This window comes from Stegostoma tigrinum, chromosome 22, assembly GCF_030684315.1.
Source record: "Stegostoma tigrinum isolate sSteTig4 chromosome 22, sSteTig4.hap1, whole genome shotgun sequence".
Taxonomy (NCBI): domain Eukaryota; kingdom Metazoa; phylum Chordata; class Chondrichthyes; order Orectolobiformes; family Stegostomatidae; genus Stegostoma; species Stegostoma tigrinum.
The window spans coordinates 54658112-54684083 of NC_081375.1; the positions used below are offsets into that span (position 1 = coordinate 54658112).

Below are 25972 nucleotides of genomic sequence, written 5' to 3' on the forward strand. Positions count from 1 at the left end.
GTAGGAACTGCCAATGCTGGAGAATCTGAAGAAGGGTCCCGACCTGAATCGTCAAGCCTTCTTGCTCCTCTGATGCTGCTTGGCCCGCTGTGTTCATTCAGCTTCTCACTCTGTCTGTATGAATGCTTGAAGATGTTTTCAAATCAACTTGTTCAGGGATGTAATGCCACACTTACAGAGCAGGTAGAATTTGAACCCAGGCCTCCTGGCTCAGTAGGGACACTACAATTGCACCACAAGAACCTGTAATCATAATATAGGTAATGTTGCCAGAACTACATTGAGACAGATCCTGATCTATTTTTGAGAACGAGGCCTAACTACAAATGAACTCCCAGTTTGTTATCTGCTCTTCAGTGGGAAGCCAATACAGGTGAAGAGGAGCAAATAAAGAGAGGGCTAATTTTAAAGGGAGCAGAAATACCCAGCCTTTGAATTGGCTGTGATTGAATCCAACATTCAAAGAACAAGCAGGCACAGTTTCCCAATCATGTCCTGATACTCATCTTCATCAGCTATAAAGAAGCAGGAACAAAGGGAGATCTGATGGAGTCTTAAGCACTCAGCGCCATTTATGTGCAGTATGATGGGCAAGGCATTGATGGCCATATTAATATTAGTGGGGAATCAATTTTAAAGGTAAGTAGACAGATTTAAGAGATGAAATTTGGTACAAGGCTTCCCCGCTACTGCTTTCCTTGATTTTTCTGTTTGAACATCAATTTACAGGAATGTTCTTTCCAGTGCCAGATCTGTACTGCAGGAATGCCACTAATCATGGCATAAAAGCTGCAGTTGTGCAAGTGCTGTTTTGATTGAGTGGATGCAGAGCCCATGGAATGTAGTCAGTCTAACTCGATTGAAGTTTTATTAGGTTATTTTACTGAACACAAGACAGATACTCAAAATACATTAGAAATTTATACATCAATGACCGAGAATCACAATACGTCAGAACTGTTATACATGAGAGACTGAGAATCTTTAAGTATAGCAACAAGATCAACCAGCATTTTCTTTGGCTGCTTTCTCATAAAATGTAAGAGAAAAGAGGTCCAAACCGACTTTCTGCTAACTAGGATTTAATAACACTGAAAATTCAATATATTTAATTATATATATTTAATTCAAAAAATTAAAGTTGTAATGTTTGGTCAGTTTTAAAGTTTTGCTCCAGGGTATAAAGCTGATGAACTACTATTAAGCCAATACACCAAACACACTTGGGCACTCAAGTCACTTGAGAACTTCTGGGCTATTTGGTTTCTCCCTCTTCAGGGTGAGACTGCCTTTGTTGTAGGATTGAAGTTTGTCATTGTAGTATGCATGGTATCTACAAAATATACTGCAGTAACTCACTAAGGTTCCTTCAGCAGCACTTTTCCAACTTTTGACCTAGATGGTCAAGAGCAGCAGATACATGGAACACCACCAAGAAAGTTCCTCTCCAAGTTATCCTTTACTTTGATTTGGAAATGTTTTATTGTCTGATAGAAAGCAGTGTTAGCCAAGTATCACAATCAGTAAATATGTGGTGACAGCAACAATCTCATGCAGTATTTCAGGGTATATTCTCAAGTCCCCAGGGAACAGATTCCCTGGTACGGTAAAGTGTTGCCTTGCTTGTCCTTCAGTTCTGGGGTAGGAGGAGGGAGTTGGTGGGGAGAGGTTATGAGCTGTTTGACATTTTGTGAAGGCTTTGTCTTCAAATTTCTGGAGTAAAATATGTTTGCGATAAACGATCATAGATGAAGGGAAATATTCTCACAATAACAATCTCACTGTGAGTTGCAATCGCAGTTTAAGTAAACGATCCAAAGGATAGTCTGAGGGCATGGAGCTGCAACAGGTCAGAGCAGCAAACTTTCATTTTGAAGGGTGCAGATAAACTGGTATTTTGAATGAGTATCTCTTCTGCCCAATTACTATAATCCAAATTCTTCAATGTATTGAATAGATCCTGCTCTTATTTTCCAAAATCTGGATTTAAATCCAGCTAATACTAATGGGATAAAAATCTGCTTTGTCTGTTAGCTCTAAAGATTCCTACTGGGAATTATTTTGAATATTTAACAGAATCCCATACAGGTGAATTACTCAGTATGAATTAGTATCGAAGATCAGATGGTCCCTGTGCTTTTGAAACTGAGAGTTGTTACTCAGGAAAGATATTATTTCACTGGAGGCAGTTCGAAGAAGGTTCACTAGGATCATCCCCAGTATGGAGAGAGTGATTTATATGTGAATGTTAAACAGGATGGGATTCTTTTCATTTGAATTTAGAAGAATGAGAAGTGATTTCCATGAGTGATGCAGGATTCTTAAGGGGATGGAAAGGGGTAATGCTGAGAGGATGTTTTCCTTCTTGGGCAAGTCTAAGGCCAGAGGTAAGTCAGTATTAACAGGCACCAATTTAAGACTGAGATGAGGAGTAATTTCTACTCTTCCATCTTTGGAACTCCTTGTCAGAGACAACTGTGATGGCAGAGTCCATGTGTATATTTAAAGCTGAGATAGCTAGATTGTTGATCATGAGGGGAATCAAGAGTTATCGGGAAAGAGTGGGACAGTGGACACGAGGTGTGTTGGATCAACAGTGGTCCCAATGAAAGGAGGACAGACTCGAGGGGCTAAATGACTTACTCCTATTCCTGTATTTTATGGTCTTAAATAATGTGAGAATTGGAAATTTGCGATGAGTCCAGAAACTGCTAGTAGGGTATCTGACTCCCTTTGTAGGAGCTTGAGTCTTTTCTGAATAAGTAACTTTATCTGAGATGTGAACTTTTTACTGGTGCTGACAAATGTACTGTATTTTTGACATTTTCAAGATTTTTTTAATGGTAAATAACTTTAAATAGTACTGAGATGTTTCAAATAGCTTAATGAGGAAGTGTAGAGGGATTTTACACATATTTTCAACCTGTATATATTTATAGACTCCCTACAGTGTGGAAGCAGGCCATATGGTCCAATAAATCCACAGCAGCCCTCTAAAGAGCAGCCCACACAGACCCAAACCTCTACTCTTTTGCTGTAACCCTGCATTTCCCATGACAAATATAGAGTTGATAGCCAGAGACTATTTCCCAGGGCAGAAATGGCTAGCATGAGGGGTCATAGTTTTAAGCTGGTTGGTGGAAAGTATAGAGGGGATGTCAGAGGCATGTTCTTTACGCAGAGAGTTGTGAGAGCATGGAATGCGTTGCCAGCAGCAGTTGTGGAAGCAAGGTCATTGGGGTCATTTAAGAGACTGCTGGACATGTATATGGTCACAGAAATTTGAGGGTGCATACATGAGGATCAATGGTCGGCACAACATTGTGGGCTGAAGGGCCTGTTCTGTGCTGTACTGTTCTATGTTCTATGTTCTAAATCCACCTATCTTGCAGATCCTTTAACACTATGGGCAATTTAGCATGGCCAATCCACCTAACCTGCACATCTTTGGATTGTGGGAGGAAATTGGAGCACCTCGAGGAAACCCTCGCAGACACAACGAGAATGTTCAAACTCCATACAGACAGACACCAAACGCTGGAATCGAATCCATGCTCCTGGCTCGATGTCAGGGAACTGTATTGAATGCATATTCCATCTAACCTGAAGAGGCAGAGTTTTTTTTATTCCTTCATGAAAATATGTGGATAAGAAAATGATAGTGAGTTGGAATCCATGGTAGTAGATATGCCCACAGGACTGTCAGGGAATTCCAGGATATTGGTTGAACGACAGTGATGACATACCCTCTCCAAGCCACTGAGGTTTGAAGAATAGCCAAGGTTTATAACTCATTGCTGCACTATGGGCCCCTTTCCTGAGGACCGAAGAAAGTATCACAAAGAACTATAGAAGATTGCTGCTGTCATCACATTTTTACTGATTCGGCTCCTCGGGTAACTCTCCATTTCATGAGGCAGCATTCTCAGATGTTACTGCAACAGTTTAACAACTTTTTTGTTTCCTCATCACAAATACACTTACATAAGAATTGGATCTTGGCTTTCATAGGACTGAGCTCCTGCATGGTTTCGAGTTCTTGGATAGTTTGCTTCAGGACCCTCTCAATATTCAATTTTACCGCTTTGGTTTTAGGAAGGTAAGCCTTCAGCTGCTGCCTGTAGAGACAAAAAATCTGGAGCTATCAAACCCAAGACAAACACTGAACTATCTTCCATGACACTGCCCTAAGCTATAGAACATAGCAGCGCAGAACAGGCCCTTCAGCCCTTGATGTTGTGCCAACCTATGAACTAATGTAAGACCATCACCCTACACTATCCCATCATCATCCATCTGCTTATCCAAGGACTGTTTAAATGCCCCTAATGTGGCTGAGTTAACTACATTGGCAGGCAGGCTGTTCCACACCCTTACTGCTCTCTGAGCAAAGAACCTGCCTCTGACATCTGTCTTAAATCTATCACCCCTCAATTTGCAGCTATGCCCCCTTGTACAAGCTGAAGTCATCATCCTTGGAAAAAGATCCTCACTGTCCACCCTATCTAATCCTCTGATCATCTTATATGTTTCTATAAATCCCCTCTCAGCCTCCTTCTCTCCAATGAGAACAGACCCAAGTCCCTCAGCCTTTCTTCATAAGGCCTTTGCTCAAGACCAGGCAACATCCTGGTAAACCTCCTCTGCACTTTTTCCAATGCTTCCACATCCTTCCTGTTATAGGGCAACCAGAACTGCACGCAATATTCCAAGTGCGGCTGCACTGGTGTTTTGTACAGTTGCAGCATCACGGCTCCGGAACTCAATCCCTCTACCAATAAAACCTGACACACCGTAAGCCTTTTTAACAACACTATCAACCTGGGTGGCCACTTTCAGGGATCTATGTACATGGATACCAAGATCCCTCTGCACATCCAGACTACCAAGAATCTTTCCATTGACCCAGTATTCTGCCTTCTTATTATTCTTCCCAAAGTGAATTACCTCACATTTATCCGCATTGAACTCCATTTGCCACCTTTCAGCCCAATTCTGCAGTTTATCCAAGCCTCCCTGCAACCTGTAACATTCTTCCACATTGTCCACACTCCGCCAATTTTAGTGTCATCTGCAAACTTACTAACCCATCCACCTATGCCTGCGTCCAAGTCATTTATAAAAATGACAAACAGCAGTGGTTCCAAAACAGATCCTTGAGGAACACCACTAGTAACCGGACTCCAGGCTGAATATTTTCCATCTACCGGCACTCGTTGCCTTCTTACAGAAAGGCAGTTTCTAATCCAAACTGCTAAATCTCCCTCAATCCCATGCCTCCATATTTTCTCCAATAGCCTACCATGTGCAACCTTATCAAAGTCCATGTACACCACGTCAACTACCCTACCTGCATCCACATGCTTGGTCACCTTCTCAAAAAACTCAATGAGGTTTGTGAGACACGACCTGCCCTTGACGAATCCATGCTGACTATCTCCAATTAAATTGTTGCTTGCTAGATGATTATAAATCCTATCTCTTATAATCCTTTCCAAAACTTTTTCTACAACAGACGTAAGGCTCACAGGTCTATAATTACCTGAGTCATCCCTACTGCCCTTCTTGAACAAGGGCACAACATTTGCAATCCTCCAGTCCTCTGGTACTAAACCTGTAGACAATGATGACTCAAAGACCAAGGCTAAAAGCTCCGCCACCCCCTCCCTAGCTTCCCAGAGAATCCTCAGAAAAATCCCACCTGGCCCAGGGGATTTATCTACCTTCACACCTTCTAGAATTGTGAACACCTCCTCCTTACTAACCTCAATCCTTTCAATTCTAGAAGCCCGTAACTCAGTCTTCTCCTCTACAATATTCTCCTTTTCCTGAGTGAAAACAAATGAGAAATATTTGTTTCGGACCTCGCCGATCTTCGCAGGGTCCACACACAACTTCCCACTTCTGACTTTGGCCCTATTCCTACCCTAGTCATCCTCTTATTCCTCACATACCTATAGAAAGCTTTAGGGTTCTCCTTTATTCTACCTGCTAATGTCTGCTCATGTCCCCTCCTTGCTCTTCTTAAATCACTCTTTAAATCCTTCCTAGCTAATCTGTAACTCGCCGTCGCCTCATCTGAGCCATCTCGTCTCATCGTCACAGAAGCCTCCCTCTTCTGCTTAACAAGAGATACAACTTCTTTCGTAAACCACAGTTCCCCTACATTATCACTTCCTCCCTGCCTGACAGGGACATACTTATCGAGGACACGCAATATCTGTTCCTTCAACCAGCTCCACATTTCGATTGTCCCCATCCCCTGCATTTTGCTACCCCATTCTATGCCTCCTAAGTCTTGCCTAATTGCATTATAATTGCCCTTCCCCCAGCTATAACTCTTGCCCTGTGGCACGTTCCTATCCCTTTCCATCGCTAAACTAAATATAACCGAATTATGGTCAATCTCTCCAATGCGCTCACCTATCTGTACAGTGCTATTATTTACCCTATTTTCCCCTCAGGAAAAAGGAACAGCAAGTACTCCATGAGATCTTAAAGTGGTCAACTTTCCATTATATTTATGATTTATTTAATTGAGAAAGTAATTTTTAAAAAATGAGAAAGGAGAGTGCAGTAGAAGTAGCCTACAGAAAATCAATGTCTACGAAGGCGAGGGAGTTCCAGTGGAGGAATGGACGGCACTAGAACTCTGTCATGCTATCCAGTTTACCCTACGTAGCCATCATTGAAGGTAAAAATGAGGAAGAGTTTCTTATGAGAGTTGTGAATCATTTTTTTGTTCCACAGCAGAGTAGCGAAAGCTGATTCACTGAATTTATTTAAGATGAAGTAAAAAGTTTGGCTTGGTGATGGGATGTGGCCTCTGTGGATTTATGCCAAGGTGATTCAGTGGAAGCCAATTAGGTTGGTACCTGGACTGAGTGTATTGTCTTATAAGGAAAAGTTGGACAAACTGGGCTTGTTTCCCCTGGCTGTATAGAAGAAAGAAATGTGACATGACTGAAGTGTATGAGATCCTTATTGGTGTTGACAAGGTGGATGTGGAAAGGACATTTTCTCCTGGTTCAGCGAGTCCCAAACTATGGCACAGTGTTTTGATACAAGAGGTCACCCTTTTAGGACAGAGAAGAGGACAGTTTTTTTTTTCTCTCTGAGTTGTGCAATTTAAGAAATCTGCCTCAGAATGTGGTGGAGGTGTATCATTGAATGTTTTTAAGTAGGAAATGGATGATGATTTTGTTAGGCAATGGAATCTGAGATTATCAAGAACAAATGAGAATGTATAATTCCAAACACAAACAAATCTGTTATGATCTTATTGAATGATGGAGCAGGTTTGAGTGACTGAAAGCTTACTTCTGCCCCCAATTCATGGTTTACATATCAGCATCTGATAGATACAAATATGTAAATGGTTTATCTCCAACTGTACAGAAGACAATATTGATTATTTTGTAGTTTTTCCAAATGCAGAGAGGCCTGCTGCACCTTTGCAGCAATTTCCATGTCTGTTTTTGAAAAATAGGAAACTAAACAGCTCACTGTTTAATTCTCAGACAGTAAAGTGGAAATAAAAGTCTTAAGACGAGAACAAGAAATAGGAGCATGTATAGGCCATTCAATGAGATCATGACTTATCTGATTGAGGACTCAACTCCATTTTTCTGCTGCCCACCTCCATAACACTTGACTCCATGGGAGCCAAATTTTTTACTTCATCTTAAATAAATGCAGTGAGTCAGTTTTCACTGCTCTGCTGTAGAACATACAAATGATTCACAACTCTCATAAGGAACTCGTCTTCATTTTTACCTTCAATGATGGCTACGTAGGATAAACTGGACAGCATGTCAGAGCTCTAGTGCTGTCCATTCCTCCACTGGAACTCCCTCGCCTTCGTAGTCATTGATTTTCTGTAGACTACTTCTACTGCACTCTCCTTTCTCATTTTTTAAAAATTACTTTCTCAATTAAATAAATCATAAATATAATGGAAAGTTGACTACTTTAAGATCTCATGGAGTACTTGCTGTTCCTTTTCCCTGAGGGGAAAATAGGGTAAATAATAGCACTGTACAGATAGGTGAGCGCATTGGAGAGATTGACCATAATTCGGTTATATTTAGTTTAGCGATGGAAAGGGATAGGAACGTGCCACAGGGCAAGAGTTATAGCTGGGGGAAGGGCAATTATAATGCAATTAGGCAAGACTTAGGAGGCATAGAATGGGGTAGCAAAATGCAGGGGATGGGGACAATTGAAATGTGGAGCTGGTTGAAGGAACAGATATTGCGTGTCCTCGATAAGTATGTCCCTGTCAGGCAGGGAGGAAGCAATAAGGTAAGGGAACCGTGGTTTACGAAAGAAGTTGTATCTCTTGTTAAGCGGAAGAGGGAGGCTTATGTAATGATGAGACGAGATGGCTCAGATGAGGTGACGGCGAGTTACAGATTAGCTAGGAAGGATTTAAAGAGTGATTTAAGAAGAGCAAGGAGGGGACATGAGCAGATATTAGCAGGTAGAATAAAGGAGAACCCTAAAGCTTTCTATAGGTACGTGAGGAATAAGAGGATGACTAGGGTAGGAATAGGGCCAAAGTCAGAAGTGGGAAGTTGTGTGTGGACCCTGCGAAGATCGGCGAGGTCCGAAACAAATATTTCTCATCTGTTTTCACTCAGGAAAAAGAGAATATTGTAGAGGAGAAGACTGAGTTACGGGCTTCTAGAATTGAAAGGATTGAGGTTAGTAAGGAGGAGGTGTTCACAATTCTAGAAGGTGTGAAGGTAGATAAATCCCCTGGACCAGGTGGGATTTTTCTGAGGATTCTCTGGGAAGCTAGGGAGGGGGTGGCGGAACCTTTGGCCTTGGTCTTTTGAGTCGTCATTGTCTACAGGTTTAGTACCAGAGGACTGGAGGATTGCAAATGTTGTGCCCTTGTTCAAGAAGTGCCCTTGCTCAAAACAATAACTTTTTTATTGCTGGGTTTCTGTTTTGTATATTCTGACACAGTGACTCAGTGGTTAGCACTTTTGCCTTACAGTGTCAGGGATCCAGATTCAATTCCAGTCTTGGATAAATGTGTGGAGTTTGCACTTTCTCCCTGTGTCTGTGTGGGTTTCCTCTGGGTGCTCCAGTTTCATTCCCACAGTCCAAAGATGTGTGGTTTTGGTGGATTGGCCATGCTAAATTGCCTGTATTATCATGGAATGTGTAGGCCAGGTTGATTTAACCATGATAAATACTGGGGTTGGTGCAGAATTGATGGTCTGAATGACCTCTTTTTGCACTGTAGGGATTCTATATTACTATGCTTTAAATTTTATGTTACTTAAGTTTAAAATACTAGTCTTAGACCCATTCTCCACCCTTTTAACTTGGATGTAAAACTTAATCATATTGCAGTTGTTACTACCTAGGATCACTTTTATTCTTTAGTCATGAATTTATCCTACCTCATTACATAGTATAAGTCTAACATAATCTGCTTTCTGGTTGCTTCCAGAACCTGTTTCCCTAATAAATTATGTCGAAAGCATTCCGTGAACTACTCATCCACCGTACAATTGCTAATCTGATTATTCCACTTAATATGAAGATTAAAGTCACCCATGATTGTTACCTATCCTTTACCACAAACACCCAGCATTTCTTCTAGTAAAGTTCATCCTCCATTATGGTTATTCTTAGCAGCCTGTAGACCCACTGATTAATTTTTTTCCATTCTTCTTCATCTCCATCTAAACCAATTCTATGTCTTCATCTCCTGAAACAAGGCCGTTTCTTACTATTACACCAATGCTATTTTTGATTTTCAGGACTACCTTTGCATTCTTAGCTAGCTTCTTGTTTTAGAATAATTGAATCCCTATAGTGTGGAGGTTGGCTCTTTGGCCCATCGAGTTCACACTGCCTCACTCAGATCCTCCTATCCCTGCAAACTTGCTTTTGCAATGGCTAATCCACCTAGTCTGCACTTCCTTGGAAACAAGGCCATTTGGCCCAAGAGGTCCACGCTGTCCCTCTGAACAGCATCCAACCCAAACCCATTCCCCTACCCCTACATTTCCCCTTATTTAATCCACCTAACCTAAACATCCCTGAACGTTACAACAATTTAGCATGGCCAATCCACCTGCCCTGCACATCTTTGGACTGTGGGAGGAAACCAGAGCACCTGGAGGAAACCCTCACAGACACAGGGAGAATGTGCAAACTCCACATAGACAAATGCCTGAGGCTGGAATCGAACCCAGGTTCCTCATGCTGTGAGAGAGCACTGCTAACCACTGAGCCACCATGCCACCCACAGCATCCATCCCCGTCTAATCTGTTCTCAACCGCTCTATTCGACTATGAGGCGAGCGCCAATTTATCATGGCCAAACCACTTAATTTGCACATCTTTCAAGAGTGGGAGGAGACTAGAGCACTAGGAGGAGACTCCAGCAGAATAGGGAGAATGTGCAAACTCAAACAGTGACTTGAGACTGGAATCTGACACTATAAGGCAACAGTACTAACCACTGAGCCACCGCTCCACCTGATAGTTCTTTTTGAATGTCACATGTTGCACAGTATTCAGGGCTCAGTCTTTGTAATGTTGCAGCCACATTGCCATAATGGCTCAGAGACAGTATGAACCACAGATGCTGGAGAATCTGAGATAACAAGATGTAGAGCTGGATGAGCACAGCAGACCAAGCAGCTTGAGGAGCAGGTAGGCTGACGTTTCGGGCCATATCCTTCTTCAGAAGAAGGGTCTAGGACCGAAACGTCAGCCTTCCTGCTCCTCTGATGCTGCTTGGTCTGCTGTGTTCATCCAGCGCTACACCTTGTTATCTCTCCGTAATGGCTATCGGGTTATATTTATTTACTTCAATGGGTACAACCAATTTATTTATTTTGTCATGAATGCTAAGTGCATTCAGATGCAGAACCTTTAGTTTTGCCATTTTGTTATTTTATAACATTAACTCTTAATTGTTGCTGTGTTCTTAGGTTCATTCTACCTGTTCATCCTGCATTTTCTGGCCTTCTTTTCCAATGTTACTATGCTGCCCGTCATGTTGTGATTCTACTCCTTGAGTAGCCAAGATCAATCTCTTACCCCATTGTTTAGTTTAAGGCATTCTCTAATTCCCTGTTTAAACAGCTCACTAGAACACCAACATGGTTAAGGTGTAAACAGGAACAAAATAAAAGCCGCTGGAAAAGCTCAGCAGGTCTGGCAGCATCTGTGAAGGAGAAAACAGAGTTAACTTTTCAGGTCCGGTGACCCTTCCTCCGTTGAACTGAGGAAGGGTCACCAGACCCAACACGTTGACTCTGTTTTCTCCTTCACAGATGCTGTCAGGCCTGCTGAGCTTTTCCAGCGGCTTTTATTTTGTTCCTGTTTACAGCTTCTACAGTTCTTTTGGTTTTTATGGTTAAGGTGTAGATTGTCTTGACAGATTCCGCTTACACCAGTAGTAGTACCAGTGCCTAATGAACTTTAACTTATTCTCCCACACAGTCTTTGTGCAATATGCTCATGTCTGTAATCTTCTTTATGCTGTACCAAATTCCATATAGCTCAGGTAGTAATCACCAGCACCTTACAATTAAAACCCTAAAGGTAGGACTATCTAATAACTACATCTTAATTAAGCACATTTCTTCTGATATTTTCAACCTTATTGGTATGTCGTACTGTACATTCATCACATTTGTTTTCTCATTGTAAAAAGAGTTGTGTTTACACTACTTACACATCTAACATAGGGCCTAATCCTTTGGTTTTGTGCTGATATGCTGCCAGAATTGCAGCGTGCTGTTCTGCCTCATGAACGTTTGTCGGAAAAAGTAACTGTCCTTTGAGGTAAATAGGAAGTACCTAAAAAACAACAGAACTGGGTTGAATAAATAAGAGGCACCAGTCACTTGAAAGGTGAAAACACTGATCAAAGATTTACCTGATTATAATGTACAGAAACACAAAGTTCATTGTAAAAATGCAAAGGCTCTCTCCAAGTAACACGTCGGAAATAAAGACTGATGGAGTTATCATCTAACAGGAAGTCAAAAATGTATTCATTTGCTTTGATGGGTCTGACAACATTTCCTGCAAAAAATGAAGACAACAGTGACAATGAGGCTAAAGTCTCTCGCAATAAGATATCAAGGCATATACACCACTTCAACCACTTTACCCTCATCCACCTGTTTGGTTAACTTATCAAAGAACTCAGTAAGGTTTGTGAGGCATGACCTACCCTTCACAAAACCGAGTTGACTATCCTTTATCAAATTATTCCTTTCTAGATGATTATAAATCATGTCTCTTATAATCCCCTCCAACACTTTACCCACAACCGAAGTAACGCTCACTGGTCTATAATCACCAGGGTTGTCTCTACCCGCCTTATCATGACATCCCAAAATCAACACCAGTGACTGTGAATGGTGCTTTCAGCAGCTGAAATTAAAATATCAGGATTGGTAACATTATCCTGGACTTCATGGTATTCATCAGACTGGTTGCCTTTGGGCTGTTGCATCAATATTAAGGCTGCTCGGTGATGGCTAGGATACCACTTCACTTTGATCAGTGCCCGCTTGTACTAATTCCCCATGGTATCTTTAGTAGAAAAAGTAATTTGACAATAAAACAATGCTGAAATGTGAAGTTATACCATCAAATAAGAGTTGCAGTTTCAGTGTTACTCTATATTAGCAATACAATGACATATTGAGGTCCTTGTGCCAAATTCTCAAATTTAGGATGAAGAGATGAGTGAATCATCAGGAAAACTACAGAGTTTGGATTTACTTCTTCAAAAGTCTCACATAAAAACTGTGAATTAGAGAATCTCTCTTCAGAGATTGCTATTCCTTTGGAAGACCATATCTAGCGTCTGTAAACTGTTCTGGATGAACAGGCGATACAAGAAGAACTTTTTTCAGTGAGTGGTATTATTTCTGACGGTATGCCTAGAATACAAGACAAAGAATTTTCTCAGCTGTCAAGCAAAGCAAAAACATCAGCAGTATGTTCAGTATTGCTGAAGGACTTTCTTAGATATGCAAAGGTGTTTATTGCTCTCCATGATCCTGTACAATCTCATCAGGTTTATTCTGTACAATGAAAACCAAAAGATCTGCGGAAGCTGTAAACCAGAAACAAAAACAGAAATTGCTGGAAAAGCTCAGTAAGTCTGCAACATCTGTGGAGAGAAATCAGAGCTAATGTTTTGGGTGTGACCCTTCCTCAGAACCAATGGTAGCTAGGAAAATTGTTTCAGAGATTGTAGGAATTGCAGATGCTGGAGAATCTGAGATAACAAGGTGTAGAGCTGGATGAACACAGCTGGATGAACACAGCAGCATCGTAGGAGCAGGAAAGCTGACATTTCCGGTTTTATGCAGAAAACAGGCTGGGGGGAATGGGTAAGGAGTTAAAAAATAGGAGACTAAAGAGAGAGAAGAATAGTTGGACAGACAAAGGAGTGGATAATGATCTGGCTAGGAGGGTGAATAGCTGTTAATGGAGACTGTTAGTGGCGAATAGAGTCGTGTGTAATAGCAAACTGTGTAATAAAAAGGCTTAGCGTATGAGGGTGTGGGTTAGGGCAAAGGGGAGTTCAATTTCTTTGTTGCTGGTTGAACGATCAGGGTGAATTTATTGCATAATTGAAAGTGCTGGTAGTTCCATCACGTCTTCAATGATCACAGGTAGTGCTCCTTCATTAAACTGTTTATCACATAATTTGACAATAGACGCAAATGAAGAAGTCTGTTATAAAACAAAGAACTGCTGGAGATCTGAAACAAACAAGAAATTGCTGGCAAGACTCAAAAGGTCTGACACCATTTACAGGAAGAAAACAGAGTTAATGTTCGAATGCAGTGACTCCTCATCAGAATTCTGTTCGCTATGATCTTCAGGAGTATCAGAGGGATCTTAATATATTGCGCCAATCACTCAGAAGTGATGTATGAGCGGGTTGCCTGATGAGGAATGGTTGAGTAGACCAGGCTTTTTTCCCCTGGAGTTCAGCAGAATGAAGACTATAGATCCTGAGTGGTCTTGACAAAGTGGATATAGAAAGGATATTTGCTCTTGTTAATGAGCCCAGAACTAGGGGATACTGTTTTAAAATTAAAAATTTTATGACTGAGATGAGGGGGCTTTTTTTTCTCTTGTGGATAGTGAGACTTTAGAACACTGCCTCAGAAGGCAGTGGAGAGGAGGCCATTGAGTATTTTTCAGGCAGCAGAGGTAGGCAGATCACATGAGGCAGGGGAATCAAAGATTATTCGGAACAGATGGACATGTTGCATTTGAAACACAAACAATTCAAACACAATCTTATTGAACAGTGGAGCATGCTAAAAAGAACCAATTAGCCTACTTTTGCTCCTAATTTGTATGCTCATGTGCAGGTAGTGCAGGATTTTCTTCGTGAAACACCAGAATTGGCTCTGACAATGACACGTTCTCTGGTTCACCCCCTGCATATGTCTCCTTTCAAGAAACTTCTGTAGAAATAAACTCATCTTCAAGTATGACTGGAGGAGTATCATGAAATTGATGAAACATTTGGAATAACCGGGGTGATATTTGACTAAAAAAAGCCCCAATTCACTCCCAATGAAACAGCAGTAGCCTGGAATAGGCGAGGTCAATCTTTATGCAATGTTGTTCAATTTTTTTGGGTCAAATGCCTGTATTTCTAGTGAGCCTGAGATTAAATCTCACAAAATGGAATATAGTCACCATCTTGGCATTATGCATCTTCAGTCTAGCAGGAGCATTTTCTGCCAGCTGCAGATAGCCTAGTCGCAGATAAGCTTGTCAACTCAAGAACTTGTTCTGATTCTATAATACATAAAGATGCTGCCAGATTCTCTGCATTTCTCCAGCCTAGCCAACTGACTGGCTGGAACTGAGCCTCAGGTTGAGCCGAATCACATAGAACATAGAAAATAGAACAGTACAGCATAGTATAGGCCCTCTGGCCCACAATGATCTGCCAACCTATTATCCTACTCTAAGATCAAACTAGCCTTTGTTTTGCACTCTGAAGTCATCCTGCCTGACAGATATTTTTAATCTGTCCATTCATATATGGTACAATATATGTCTGAAGCAAATGGGACTTGAACCCAGAGGTAGGGTCATTACCACTCTGCCACAGCAGCCCTTCAGCCTGATTTGAATGCTCGACTGCCTGGTATAACATTGAGCCTTTGAACAGCAAAAAAATCTGAGAGTTTATCATTGAGTATTCTATCTCAAATAAACTCATTCTTCACATGTGTGGACTTGTTGGGCCGAAGGGCCTGTTTCCACACTGTAGGGAATCTAATCTAACCTAATCTAATGTGACATAACTGCATTGGAAATGTCCAATAAAGGAGTGTTCCAATTCCCCTCATTGCTGGGAACACTGAAGTAGGTACATTCAGTAATTTTTTAATGCTTTTATCCTCATATTTCAAATAGAGACCTGAGGTTGATCTATACCTTGCTCAGCTGGCGCGGACAAGCTGATATTGTGGAGTGTACCTCACATTCCGCACCCTGGAATATTTCCCACTTACCAAGTTTTCTCAGGAAATTTCCTGCTGTTTCCTCAACCAGGCCTCATGGTTCTTCAGATTTTTTGAGAAAGACACATCTACTCTAGATTTGTGCTTCCACTGTGACCACCATGTTTAACGTTCTCCATTTAATCTCTGGCCAGATGTCAAGGCTTCTTTAAAAAATATTTATAAATGATATATTTGTGACACGGCAGCACAAGTCCCTTCTCTGAGCAGCACTGGTTCCAACCATCCATGAAACTGTGCAACTACTATGTCACATGACTGGCACCCGAGAGGCTCATCTACATATTCATCAAACCCTATTTTTGCGGATTCCTTATTTCTTCCCATGCATCTAACCCCTTGTCATGTATTTCCTTTAGTATTTCTTGCACATTTTATGCTTATTCATGCTTATCTCTAACCCTTTCAATATTTCCCTGTGTGAATGTATGTGTCCGTTGGTTCTTTATGCTGATGACTTTCACTCACCATTTTTCCTGTCAGCAAAAATGAAAAACTCCTTGACTTCTTCAGAGTCAACAATTCCAATGTTAGCACAAATTTCCATCACCATGTCCTGTCCGACCTAGACCAAGCAAAACAGATTGAGAATATTTCCCTGCTGGGGCTGTCATCAAAGCCGGCTGATCACTTCAGGTCTGGAAGCTGCACACAGGGAAGGCCAGTATACATAAACACAAAGAGAGCTCAATGTTTACTCCCAAGAACTTTCTCTGAAATTCAGCTGAAATTGGAAATATTGTGAAGGCAAAATTTAATCATTAAATTTTCTAAACAGCTTTAAATTGAGAATCTGTGAGTGAAAAAGCGGATTTTCCAGCTATTTCAATAAAGGGTATTGGTATCAACATCAAACATTATGTTACAGCCGTTGTATGGCTTTGATACAGAGTAAGGGTCCCTATTCATTAACTGTTGAAATACTCTCAGCGCAGGTACCGCTGAGGGTTAGATGCAGAATAAAGCACCTCCTCACTATTCATGTCAAACCCTCCCAGGACAGATACTACAAAGGGTTGAATATAGAGTAAACTCTGTCTAAACCATCCTCAAACACTCCCAGGGCAGGTATAGCATGGGGTTAGATACAAAGCAAAGCCCCCTTCACACTGTCCCATCAATGTGCATTAAACTCTACCTCAGAAGCATATGGTTGCAATATACAAACATCATCACAATTACGATCTGAGATTGAAACATTGAATTGCATACCAGAACACCAGAGAGAAAATTTGTTGATTTTCACGTGGAAAACACTGGGGGCAATGCTTTTAGTAAGCACAAAGATTCCCTTTAAGGTTCCAGAGAAGCATTCAGCGAGCATTCACAAATTTCTGATGCGAAGCACGGCTGATGCCACCTTGGCAAAGTCATTAATGTGTGTGCACTGAATATTGAGCCGAACTATACAAAGCAAGCAGATCATGGTATCCATCAAAACAATGCTGATTTGATGCCCAGTAATGCCATTTGGCAGCTGCATGGTGTAGCTAATGCACTGTCTTAACTTTGCCTACAAGGGCACACCTCAATCCCTCCAAACAATTCCAGCTGCCACTAGTTGTGTGCCATCTCCTGCAAGATATTGTGTAGTGCCACTGTCATGGTATAGCTGGCATGTCTATAAGTGTCTATAACGCTTGCAACTCTGTGAAGTCATCATTTTGCTCATGATTATCGGACTGAATTTTAAGATTTAGATACGGTGGATAGCCAAGGTCTTTTCCCCATGGTGGGGGAGTCCTAAACTAGAGGGCTTAGGTTTAAGGTGAATGGGGAAAGATTTAAAAGGACTGAGGGGCAAAACTTTCATGCAGAGGGTGGTGCATGTATGGAACGAGCCGCTAGAGAAGGTGGTGGAGCCTGGTACAATTACATCTGAAATGCATCTGGATGGAGACATGAATAGAACGGTTTAGAGGCATATGGGCCAAATGCTGACTAATGGGACTAGATCAATTTAGGATATCTGGTCAGCATGGGTAAGTTAGACTGAAGGGTCTGTTTCCATGCTGTATGACTCTATGCATTGCCTGTCATTGTCAGGATTTGTGGATTGATTCTGTTTGGCCACATTATGAACACTGCACCCTTGGCCATCGTGTTCTGGTGTGTGAGAGAGAGATCAGAGATAATGTAAACTGCAGATACTGGAGAATCTAAGATAACAAAGAGTGGAGCTGGATGAAGACAGCAGGCCAAGCAGCATCTCAGGAGCACAAAAGCTCACGTTTCAGGCCTAGACCCTTCATCAGAGGCTCTGGTGTGTGCCCTGAAACTAGATCTTCTGGCTTAGAGACTACTCGTAGTGCCACAAGACAATCTCTGAATTTCTAGCCCAGAAATAGAACCTCTGGTGGAGTTGCAGGTTAGATCAGTTGGCTCAACAACTAGTTGGCTGCTGTTCAGAAGAATGCCAACAATAATATGGTTTGATCAGTGTTTTGACTAATGTCTTGCTTCGTCATGTTCTATGATGGTAAAATCACAATATAAACCATCATTTAGCAACTCCCAAGTAATCAAAGATGTTATTTAAGGAAAAACACAGCCACTATGCGACCACTTCATGCTGCTATGATCTCTTTGTTATTTCTCCCAATACTACTACTACTTCTTTCAGACATATTTGATAGGGGATTCCCAAGCATCCATTAATGTCAGTAGTGATACTGAATGTAATTGTTTATGCTTTCAGATTTGCACAAAACTAATTCAAGCACAGTTCCTAGAGTTGCAAAGGCACCTTTCACTAGACAGGATGAATGCACGCATTGGGGAAGACAGGGAGAAGGTCTGAAATTACAGTATCCAGTACAATCAAACAGGAGTTATGTTGTTATAAATCCAGGGTGCATTATCATAAAATTTGATATTTAACAGTAAAGATGAGTTCTTCAACTTAGAGGACATGAGACCTGCTTTCCAGAAGAGACTACTGAGGCCACAAGATAATATCTAGTGCTGACCTAAATTGTCTGACAGTCACTTTCTGGGGATTCCCTGACCTCTACAATACAAATTACATTCTTGAAGCTTGGAAAGCATTTTGGAACACTCAAATCATATCGTGCTATGTGAAAGTTATTGTGTCCAACAATATCCCTCGTAAATTTCAGAAACAAAAAAACACAATCAAGGTTTAACGTCAAAAAGTTAATCATCACAAATCAGTAAAAGAAATCCTGTTTGAAAATAGCACATCCCAATGTATGCCATTAGATAAATGATTTTTGCCTGTCCAATCATCGAGACATACCATAAAGGGCTTGATCTTGGCTGCATGCTCCAACTTCCCTGGTAGGTACACAATGACTCTCCTTGAGCTGCGCCCTTTCTGTTGGATAAACAGAGCATCATTCAAATTAAATGTGCTTTGCATTGCTGGCAATCAGTCCAAAATGAAGAGACTTGTTGATAATGTGCATCTGTTCAGCATCTTTCTCACTTTGATGTTCAACCTGTCCATAAATTCTATAGATTAACACAACTGAGTGGATTGTTCTGAGGAAGGGTTACTGGACCTAAAGCGCTAACTCTGATTTCTCTTCATAGATGCTGCCAGATCTGTTGAGCTTTTCAGAAACTTCTGTTCTTCATTTCTGACTTACAGCATCTTCTGTTCTTTTGGTTTTTACCTCCCTAATTAACCTGATTTCAACCTGTGTCCCCACAGCATTGGCCTGGGCTACATTCATCCAGTGACATAACCACTACGCCATCCTCTCCCTAATGAAACTTACTATGATAGCTTCCATTTCAAGGGTGGATGGGATATGTTTCCGGCCCCCATATTTCAATGTGCGATAGATGTTGTCCTGACAAGCCATTGCTATTGCTGGGAAAAGAAACAATAGACTTGGTTTAGTATTTGCAATTGAGCAGTGCTTCTACAAATTACCTGCAAAAAGTTGTTCCATTACCCATTCTCTTTATTTCCATGATACTGTGCAAGAGATTTAGTAATCTATCAGTTATAACCTTCAGGAAATACTGACCAGGCTGGGGTGCTTTTCTGTAGGAAAGGGAAGGATGACGGGTAACCAAATCAAAATTGTGAAGGTGTTCAATAAGATTGAAATAATGAAGTTATTAATTTTAACTGATGTGACCTGCAGGGAGTAGTTTGATCATCCAATGCTAAGGAACTTTCAATTTGACACTTTTCCTTGCGATAAGAAGATTTAACTCATCAGTATTACACTGATGGGTTCTCTAAATAGACACTAGCTTGTTGGGAATTTGGCCATCCACCCAGGTAGGAGCCTGATCAACATAGCTGCAGCAGTAATCATATTCTCGCAGGATAGATTGATGGAGATTGGCTTCAGGAGTTGGGGGATAGGTGGGCAACTGAGAGCAGAGCTGGATGGTGGGACGGGTAATGGGGTGTTGGGGGAGGTGCAGGTTATTGTTTGGAGACCTCAGATAGTGGATGGGGTTGGAGGGATCAGAAGTTTCAGCGGGATGAAGATCTTGGCAGGGTGCAAGAGCTGATTGCAAAAGCTTCTGAAACCAGGAGGTAGGAGTGTACCTCTGAAATCCTTTGGGTTCTCGCCTTGTTGAAGTTTCTGGGTTTTACAATATATAGAATGTCAGTTGAATAAAGTTAAAACTAAAGCCTAAATACCACTGAGACTAATGGAGTTATTATCACATTTAAAATCCAACATGTCCCCTTGGATTGGAATGGCCAACTGTGTCCAGTATAATTCGCAATGGGTTGATTGGAGGTGGCTTTGGGTCAGGGAACTAGTTTTCAGAATTTACCTCCACTCCCAATAATGAGGGAGATGTTTCTCTTTTGTTATAATTTGGCATGATGTTTTCAGTTGTAGGCAGGCCAGAACTGGGTAAATATATAATAAAGGGTAAGCTGGGAAAAAAGAACATGCTGAGAAGGCTCTTCTTTTACATATCAGGATAAATGCAAAGATGCCAAATTTTAAAGGGAATCAATTTATACTTCATGACAAAAAGGTTTTTGATTAGTAGATAAGTCAGCTCTGACTGGTTGAGTTTTGTTTGGGTCAAAAAATGTACACTTCTCTAACATGTTCCTTTTGCCTGCGGAGAACAGGTCCATCAGCATATACAGCTTCTTGCAAATTTAAGTGAGCCACATTTTTTGCTGACTAATAATCCTAAATTGGTTGTCAGCATAGTTCTTAGTACATTTTACAGCATGCACTCTTGAATAATCATGGAGTCACATCTAACATTAGATAGTGTGTTCTCAGTCTTGTAAGGACAAGCTTGTTGAATCTGGTCATTACACTACCTGTTGCAAATCACCAAAGGGCCAAGCTATTTGACATGATCAGTTAGTCATCAGGTCAATATCAATCAGGCTCACAATATGGCTCACTTGAAGCTCCATTTATTCATATTCAGGGATACGCCCACAACAACAAAAAGGAACATGACCAGCCATCCCTGGAGCACAAAAGTTGACGTTTCGGGCCTAGACCCTTCATCAGAGAGGGGGATGGGGTGAGGGTTCTGGAATAAATAGGGAGAGACCAGCCATTGTGCTTTAATTAGGCACAAGCTTGGAGGTCAGTAATTCTTGTCATGCATTCCCCATGATAATGCTTTGACCAATCAGAGCTGGCTTGTCAAACAACCAGCACCCTTTTATCATGCTATATGAACTATGACTCCCTTTGAACCTTGGTATCCTCGTGTCTATCCTGATGATTGCAAAACATACATCTTAACAGCACTTTTTCAGCGACACTGAAGCCCTGTAGTACCAAACAATTATGTATATAGTAGTTCCTAATAATCCAATGATGAAATTAAGAGGAACTTCTAGATGTAAGTTTGCTCGCTGAGCTGGAAGGTTCGTTTTCAGACATTTCATCACTGTTCTAGGTAACATCATCAGTGAGCCTCCGGTGAAGCGCTGGTGTTATGTCCTGCTTTCTGTTTATGTGTTTAGGTTTCCTTGTGTTGGTGATGTCATTTTTTGTTCTTTTTCTCAGAGGGTGGTAGATGGGCTCCAGATCAATGTGTTTGTTGATGGAGTTCCTGTTGGAATGCCATGCTTCTAGGAATTCTCTGTTTGGCTTGTCCTAGGATGGATGTGTTGTCCCAATCAAAGTGGTGTCCTTCCTCATCTGTATGCAAGGATACTAGTGATAGTGGGTCATGTCTTTTTGTGGCTAGTTGATGTTCATGTATCCTGGTGGCTAGCTTTCTGCCTGTTTGTCCAATGTAGTGTTTGTCACAGTTCTTGCAAGGTATTTTGTAAATGATGTTCATTTTGCTTATTGTCTGTATAGGGTCTTTTAAGTTTATTAGCTGCTGTTTTAGTGTGTTGGTGGGCTACCATGGTGCCAAGAGGTCTGAGTAGTCTGGCAGTCATTTCCGAGATGTCTTTGATGTAGGGGAGAATAGTTATGGTTTCTGGGCACGTTTTGTCTGTTTGTTTGGGTTTGTTGCTGAGAACTCGGCAGGCTGTGTTCATTGGGTACCAAACAGCATAGGCACATTTAAGGGGAAGCTATGTGTCATATGGGAGAGGAGGGAATTAGATGAACTGACATAGGAGGAGTCTCATGTGGAATATGAATACACACATCAACCAGTTTCACCAAATAGCCTGTTTCTCTGAGAGAAATTCTGATTTAGTTTTACAAAACAACCACTTTGCCACACTTTTTAAACTAACAAATGCTCAACATCACCTCCATCCCAATACTTTGTACCTTGGAAGTCATGATTAGGGTCAGCGCAGATGTTCTCCAGGTATCTCTGGACAAAGGGCATGAGGTTGCTTGAGCATGGATAGTAGCCCAAGAACAGGTAGAGGGCACGCCAGCCCCGTGTACAGTTTTCTCTGTGCAAAGACATGAAATGTGTCAGATCCTCTATCTTTTCCAATATTCTCTCCTGATTTCTGGAAATCACTTACCATTGATAATGGCAAATCATCAAAGATAGTGGAAGGCCTTTTCATTCACAGAATGTGGGTGTCACTAGAAATGACAACATTTATTTTCAGACCCTAACTTCCCCCACCAAGTTGGTGGTGAGTTGCCTCTGTGGTTTGCTGGATCTTTTCACAGGACAGTTAAGAATCAACCACACTGATGTTGCCTCTGGATCCTGCTCAAATGGTACATTATTTTTATATATACCAATGAATGTTAATAATTTTTTTTGGCCTATAAGCTATTAACCGAAAGTTTTGTTCATATCTTTCTCTAATGTGCACATGCACACAATGTACACGAAGTAATGGAGATGACAGGGACCTCAGCTGTTGACTAAAGAGCTGGCAAGAGCTTGTGTTGTTTTTGCACTTTTTGCTAAACAAATTAAGTGCCAAATGGAGACTTAATTGGGAAAGAATGGGCCTTGAATTCTTGAGTGATAAGATCATACAAAATTGCTTGACACTTACTTTATGGGATGATCTGTGATTTGCTTGATGATCTGACAGCAGATCTCATCCTGTAGATTGCACTTCTCCTTGCACAGCTAAATGAAAGCATAATGTCAAAAATGTGCCAGTTAGCAAAAGGTATTGGAAAATTTCAAGGATCAAAAATTTTGTAACTTGGAACAACATTTACTTTGTCTTCTACGTTGCTCCTCCCCTCCTGAGAATGATGCTGCTCACAGACATGAATATTCCCCGGGTTCAAGTGACCACTCAAGTCTAAACTTTGATAGGGGATTCGTAAAACAGGAATCTTGTCCTGACTTGATTTTTGGCTGATCTCCTGAAAAACTGAATCCAAGGCTATCACTCTCAAAGCAGGAACAAATTGAAATCAGTGGACACAGCATCAGCTGGAAATCGAACCTGGGAGCTGATATTCAATGCCATACCACAAAATGTAAAAATCACAAGTCATCATTGGCCTACTTTAAAACATATTTGACATTACTTAAACAATTACTAAAAAAAGTAATAAAAAGAGCAAAGATAAATTATTAAAGAAACTAGCTCAGAATATTGAAATGGAAAACAAAAGCTTCTGTAAATATATAAAAGGGAAGACAGTAGCCAAAATAAAAGATGATCCATTAGAGGATAAGACTGGGGAGTTAATTGTGGGAAACACAGAAAAGGTGGGGTCACTAAATCAATATTTTGCTTCATATTTTCTTGGTGGAGGACACTTTTACCATCCTAATAATAATGGGTGGTGGTAGAAGGAGAGGAGGTTAGAACAATTATCATCACTAAGGAGAAGGTTCTTGAGCAAATTATTGGGATTGGAAACAGATGAGTCCCTATGACCAGACGGCCCAAATCCTGAGGTCGTAAAGGAAGTAGCAGCAGAAATATTGGATCCACTGGTTATAATATTTCATAATTCCCTGGATGCAGGAAAGTTGCAGTGGATTAGATAAATGCTAATTAATGCCCTTATTCAAAAAAAGGAGGGAGGCAAAAAGTAGGATACTAGTCCAGTTTAATATTTGTCATTGGAAAATTGGTAAAATCCATTAATGAGGAAGTAATAACAAGCCATTTGGAAACATAAATTCAATCTGTCAAAGTCAGCATGGTTTAATGAAGGATAAACAGTGTTTGAATAATTTGCTAGCATTCTTTGAAGATATAACACACAAAGTGGAAAAAGGGGATCATGTAGCTGAAGCATGTCTGGACTTCCAGAAGGCAATTTATAAGGTGTGACACTAAAGATTAATACACACAGTAAGATCAGATGAAGGTAGGAGAAAGTTATTATATTGGATAGATGATTGGCTAACCAACAGAAAACAGACAGTCAGGATAAAGGGGATCTTTTACTGGTTGGCAAGATATATTAGTGAGGTGCCATTGGGATCAGTCCACAGGTTCTAACTATTTACAACCTCTATTAACAACTTGGATGAAAGGAATGAAGATACTAAAGCTAAATTTTTGTATGACACTTAAGTGGTGGGCAAGTAAGTTGCAATAAAGAAATAAGACATTTACAAATGGATATAGATGGAATCATAGAGTCATACAGCTTGGAAACAGACCCTTCAATTCAACATGGTTAGGTGAATGGGCAAAAATTTAGCAGACAGAATGTAACATGGATCAGTGTGAGGTTATCCATTTTGGCTAGAGGAATAGGAAGGCAATTTATTATCCAAGTAGAGAAAATCTACAGACTGCATCAGTGCAGGGGGATCTAAGTGTTCTCAAGCATGAATCAAGCAACTTGTATGTAGGTACATCGGGTACTGAGACAGGCACATCAGATAAAAAGGCAAATGGAATTTTGTCATTTATTGAAAAATAATTAGAGTGAAAAAGTAGGCAAGTGTTTCTGCAGCTGTACAAGGCATTAGTGAGACTGCACCTTGAGTACTGTTTATAATTTCGATCCCCTTACTTGAAGGACATTATCATGGCAATTTGGTGGCACGGTGGCTCAGTGGTTAGCACTGCAGCCTCACAGCGCCAGGGACCCAGGTTCGATTCCAGCCTCGGGCAACTGTCTGTGTGGAGTTTGCACATTCTGCCCGTGTCTACGTGGGTTTCCTCCCACTGTCCAAAGATGTGCAGGCTAGGTGGATTGGCCATGCTGATTGCCTGTAGTGTTCAGGGGTGTGTGGGTTATAGGGGGATGAGTCTGAGTGAGATGCTTCAAGGGGCATTGTGGACTTGTTCGGCCAAAGGGCCTGTTTCCACACTGTAAGGAATCTAATCTAATCTAATCTAATCGTTAGATTGGAGGCAGTTCAGAGGATTTTCACTAGCTTCATTCCAGAGATGAGGGCTTCGTCTTATGAAGAAAGATTGAGCAGTTTAGGCCCATATTCTCTCGAATTTAGAAGAATGACTGAATATCTAATTGAGATTCATAAGATGCAAAAGTGGACTGGCAGAACAGATTTAGAGAGGACATTTCCTCATGTGGGGCAATCTGGACTGAGGCGATTTAGGATAAGGGTAGCAGATGTAAAACTTGAGATGAAGAGAAAGTGCTTTTCAAAGGGTCACAGATTTTTGGAATTCATTACCCTAGAGTGATGGATGCTGGGCCATTGACTAAATCTAAGGATGAAATAGACAGATTTTTCATTAATAATGGGCTGAAGAGTTGTGGAGCGTGGACAAGAAAGTGGACTAAAGTAAAGATGAGATCAGCCATGATCATATTAAATAGTGAGACAGGCTCAAGGGGTTGAATTGCTGACTTCTGTACATAGTCTTTATGCTCTTATTACCCTCCCTAAACACAAGGTCAACAAAAGTGCTGTTGGCTGTACCCTGAGACCAAGCTCCATTCACTCGTCGTTTCTGTACTCGCTATGCCTTAACCTTACGTCGCACTAAAGCAACCATAAGTTATCAACATGGAGGGGAACATGTTATTACACACGTCTGGGCAGATAAGACGTGAACCCAGACCTTCAGGCCCAGGGATAGGAACACTACTGCTATGCCACAAGAA

The 25972-nt window shown here is 41.1% G+C and overlaps 1 protein-coding gene across 1 annotated transcript in view; it reads right to left on the bottom strand.

Moving 5' to 3' along the window:
• The window catches only part of myo15b (myosin XVB), a 278965-nt gene that overhangs the window by 11541 nt on the left and 241452 nt on the right, over positions 1-25972 (bottom strand). Inside the window, exons 49-56 of the mRNA XM_059653562.1 lie at positions 22966-23042; positions 22268-22398; positions 19298-19392; positions 18814-18891; positions 16023-16119; positions 11915-12063; positions 11711-11835; positions 3985-4118 (exon numbers count right to left, since the gene is read on the bottom strand). Coding sequence (XP_059509545.1) covers positions 3985-4118; positions 11711-11835; positions 11915-12063; positions 16023-16119; positions 18814-18891; positions 19298-19392; positions 22268-22398; positions 22966-23042 — 886 coding nt within the window. The remainder of the gene's footprint in view (positions 1-3984; positions 4119-11710; positions 11836-11914; positions 12064-16022; positions 16120-18813; positions 18892-19297; positions 19393-22267; positions 22399-22965; positions 23043-25972) is intronic.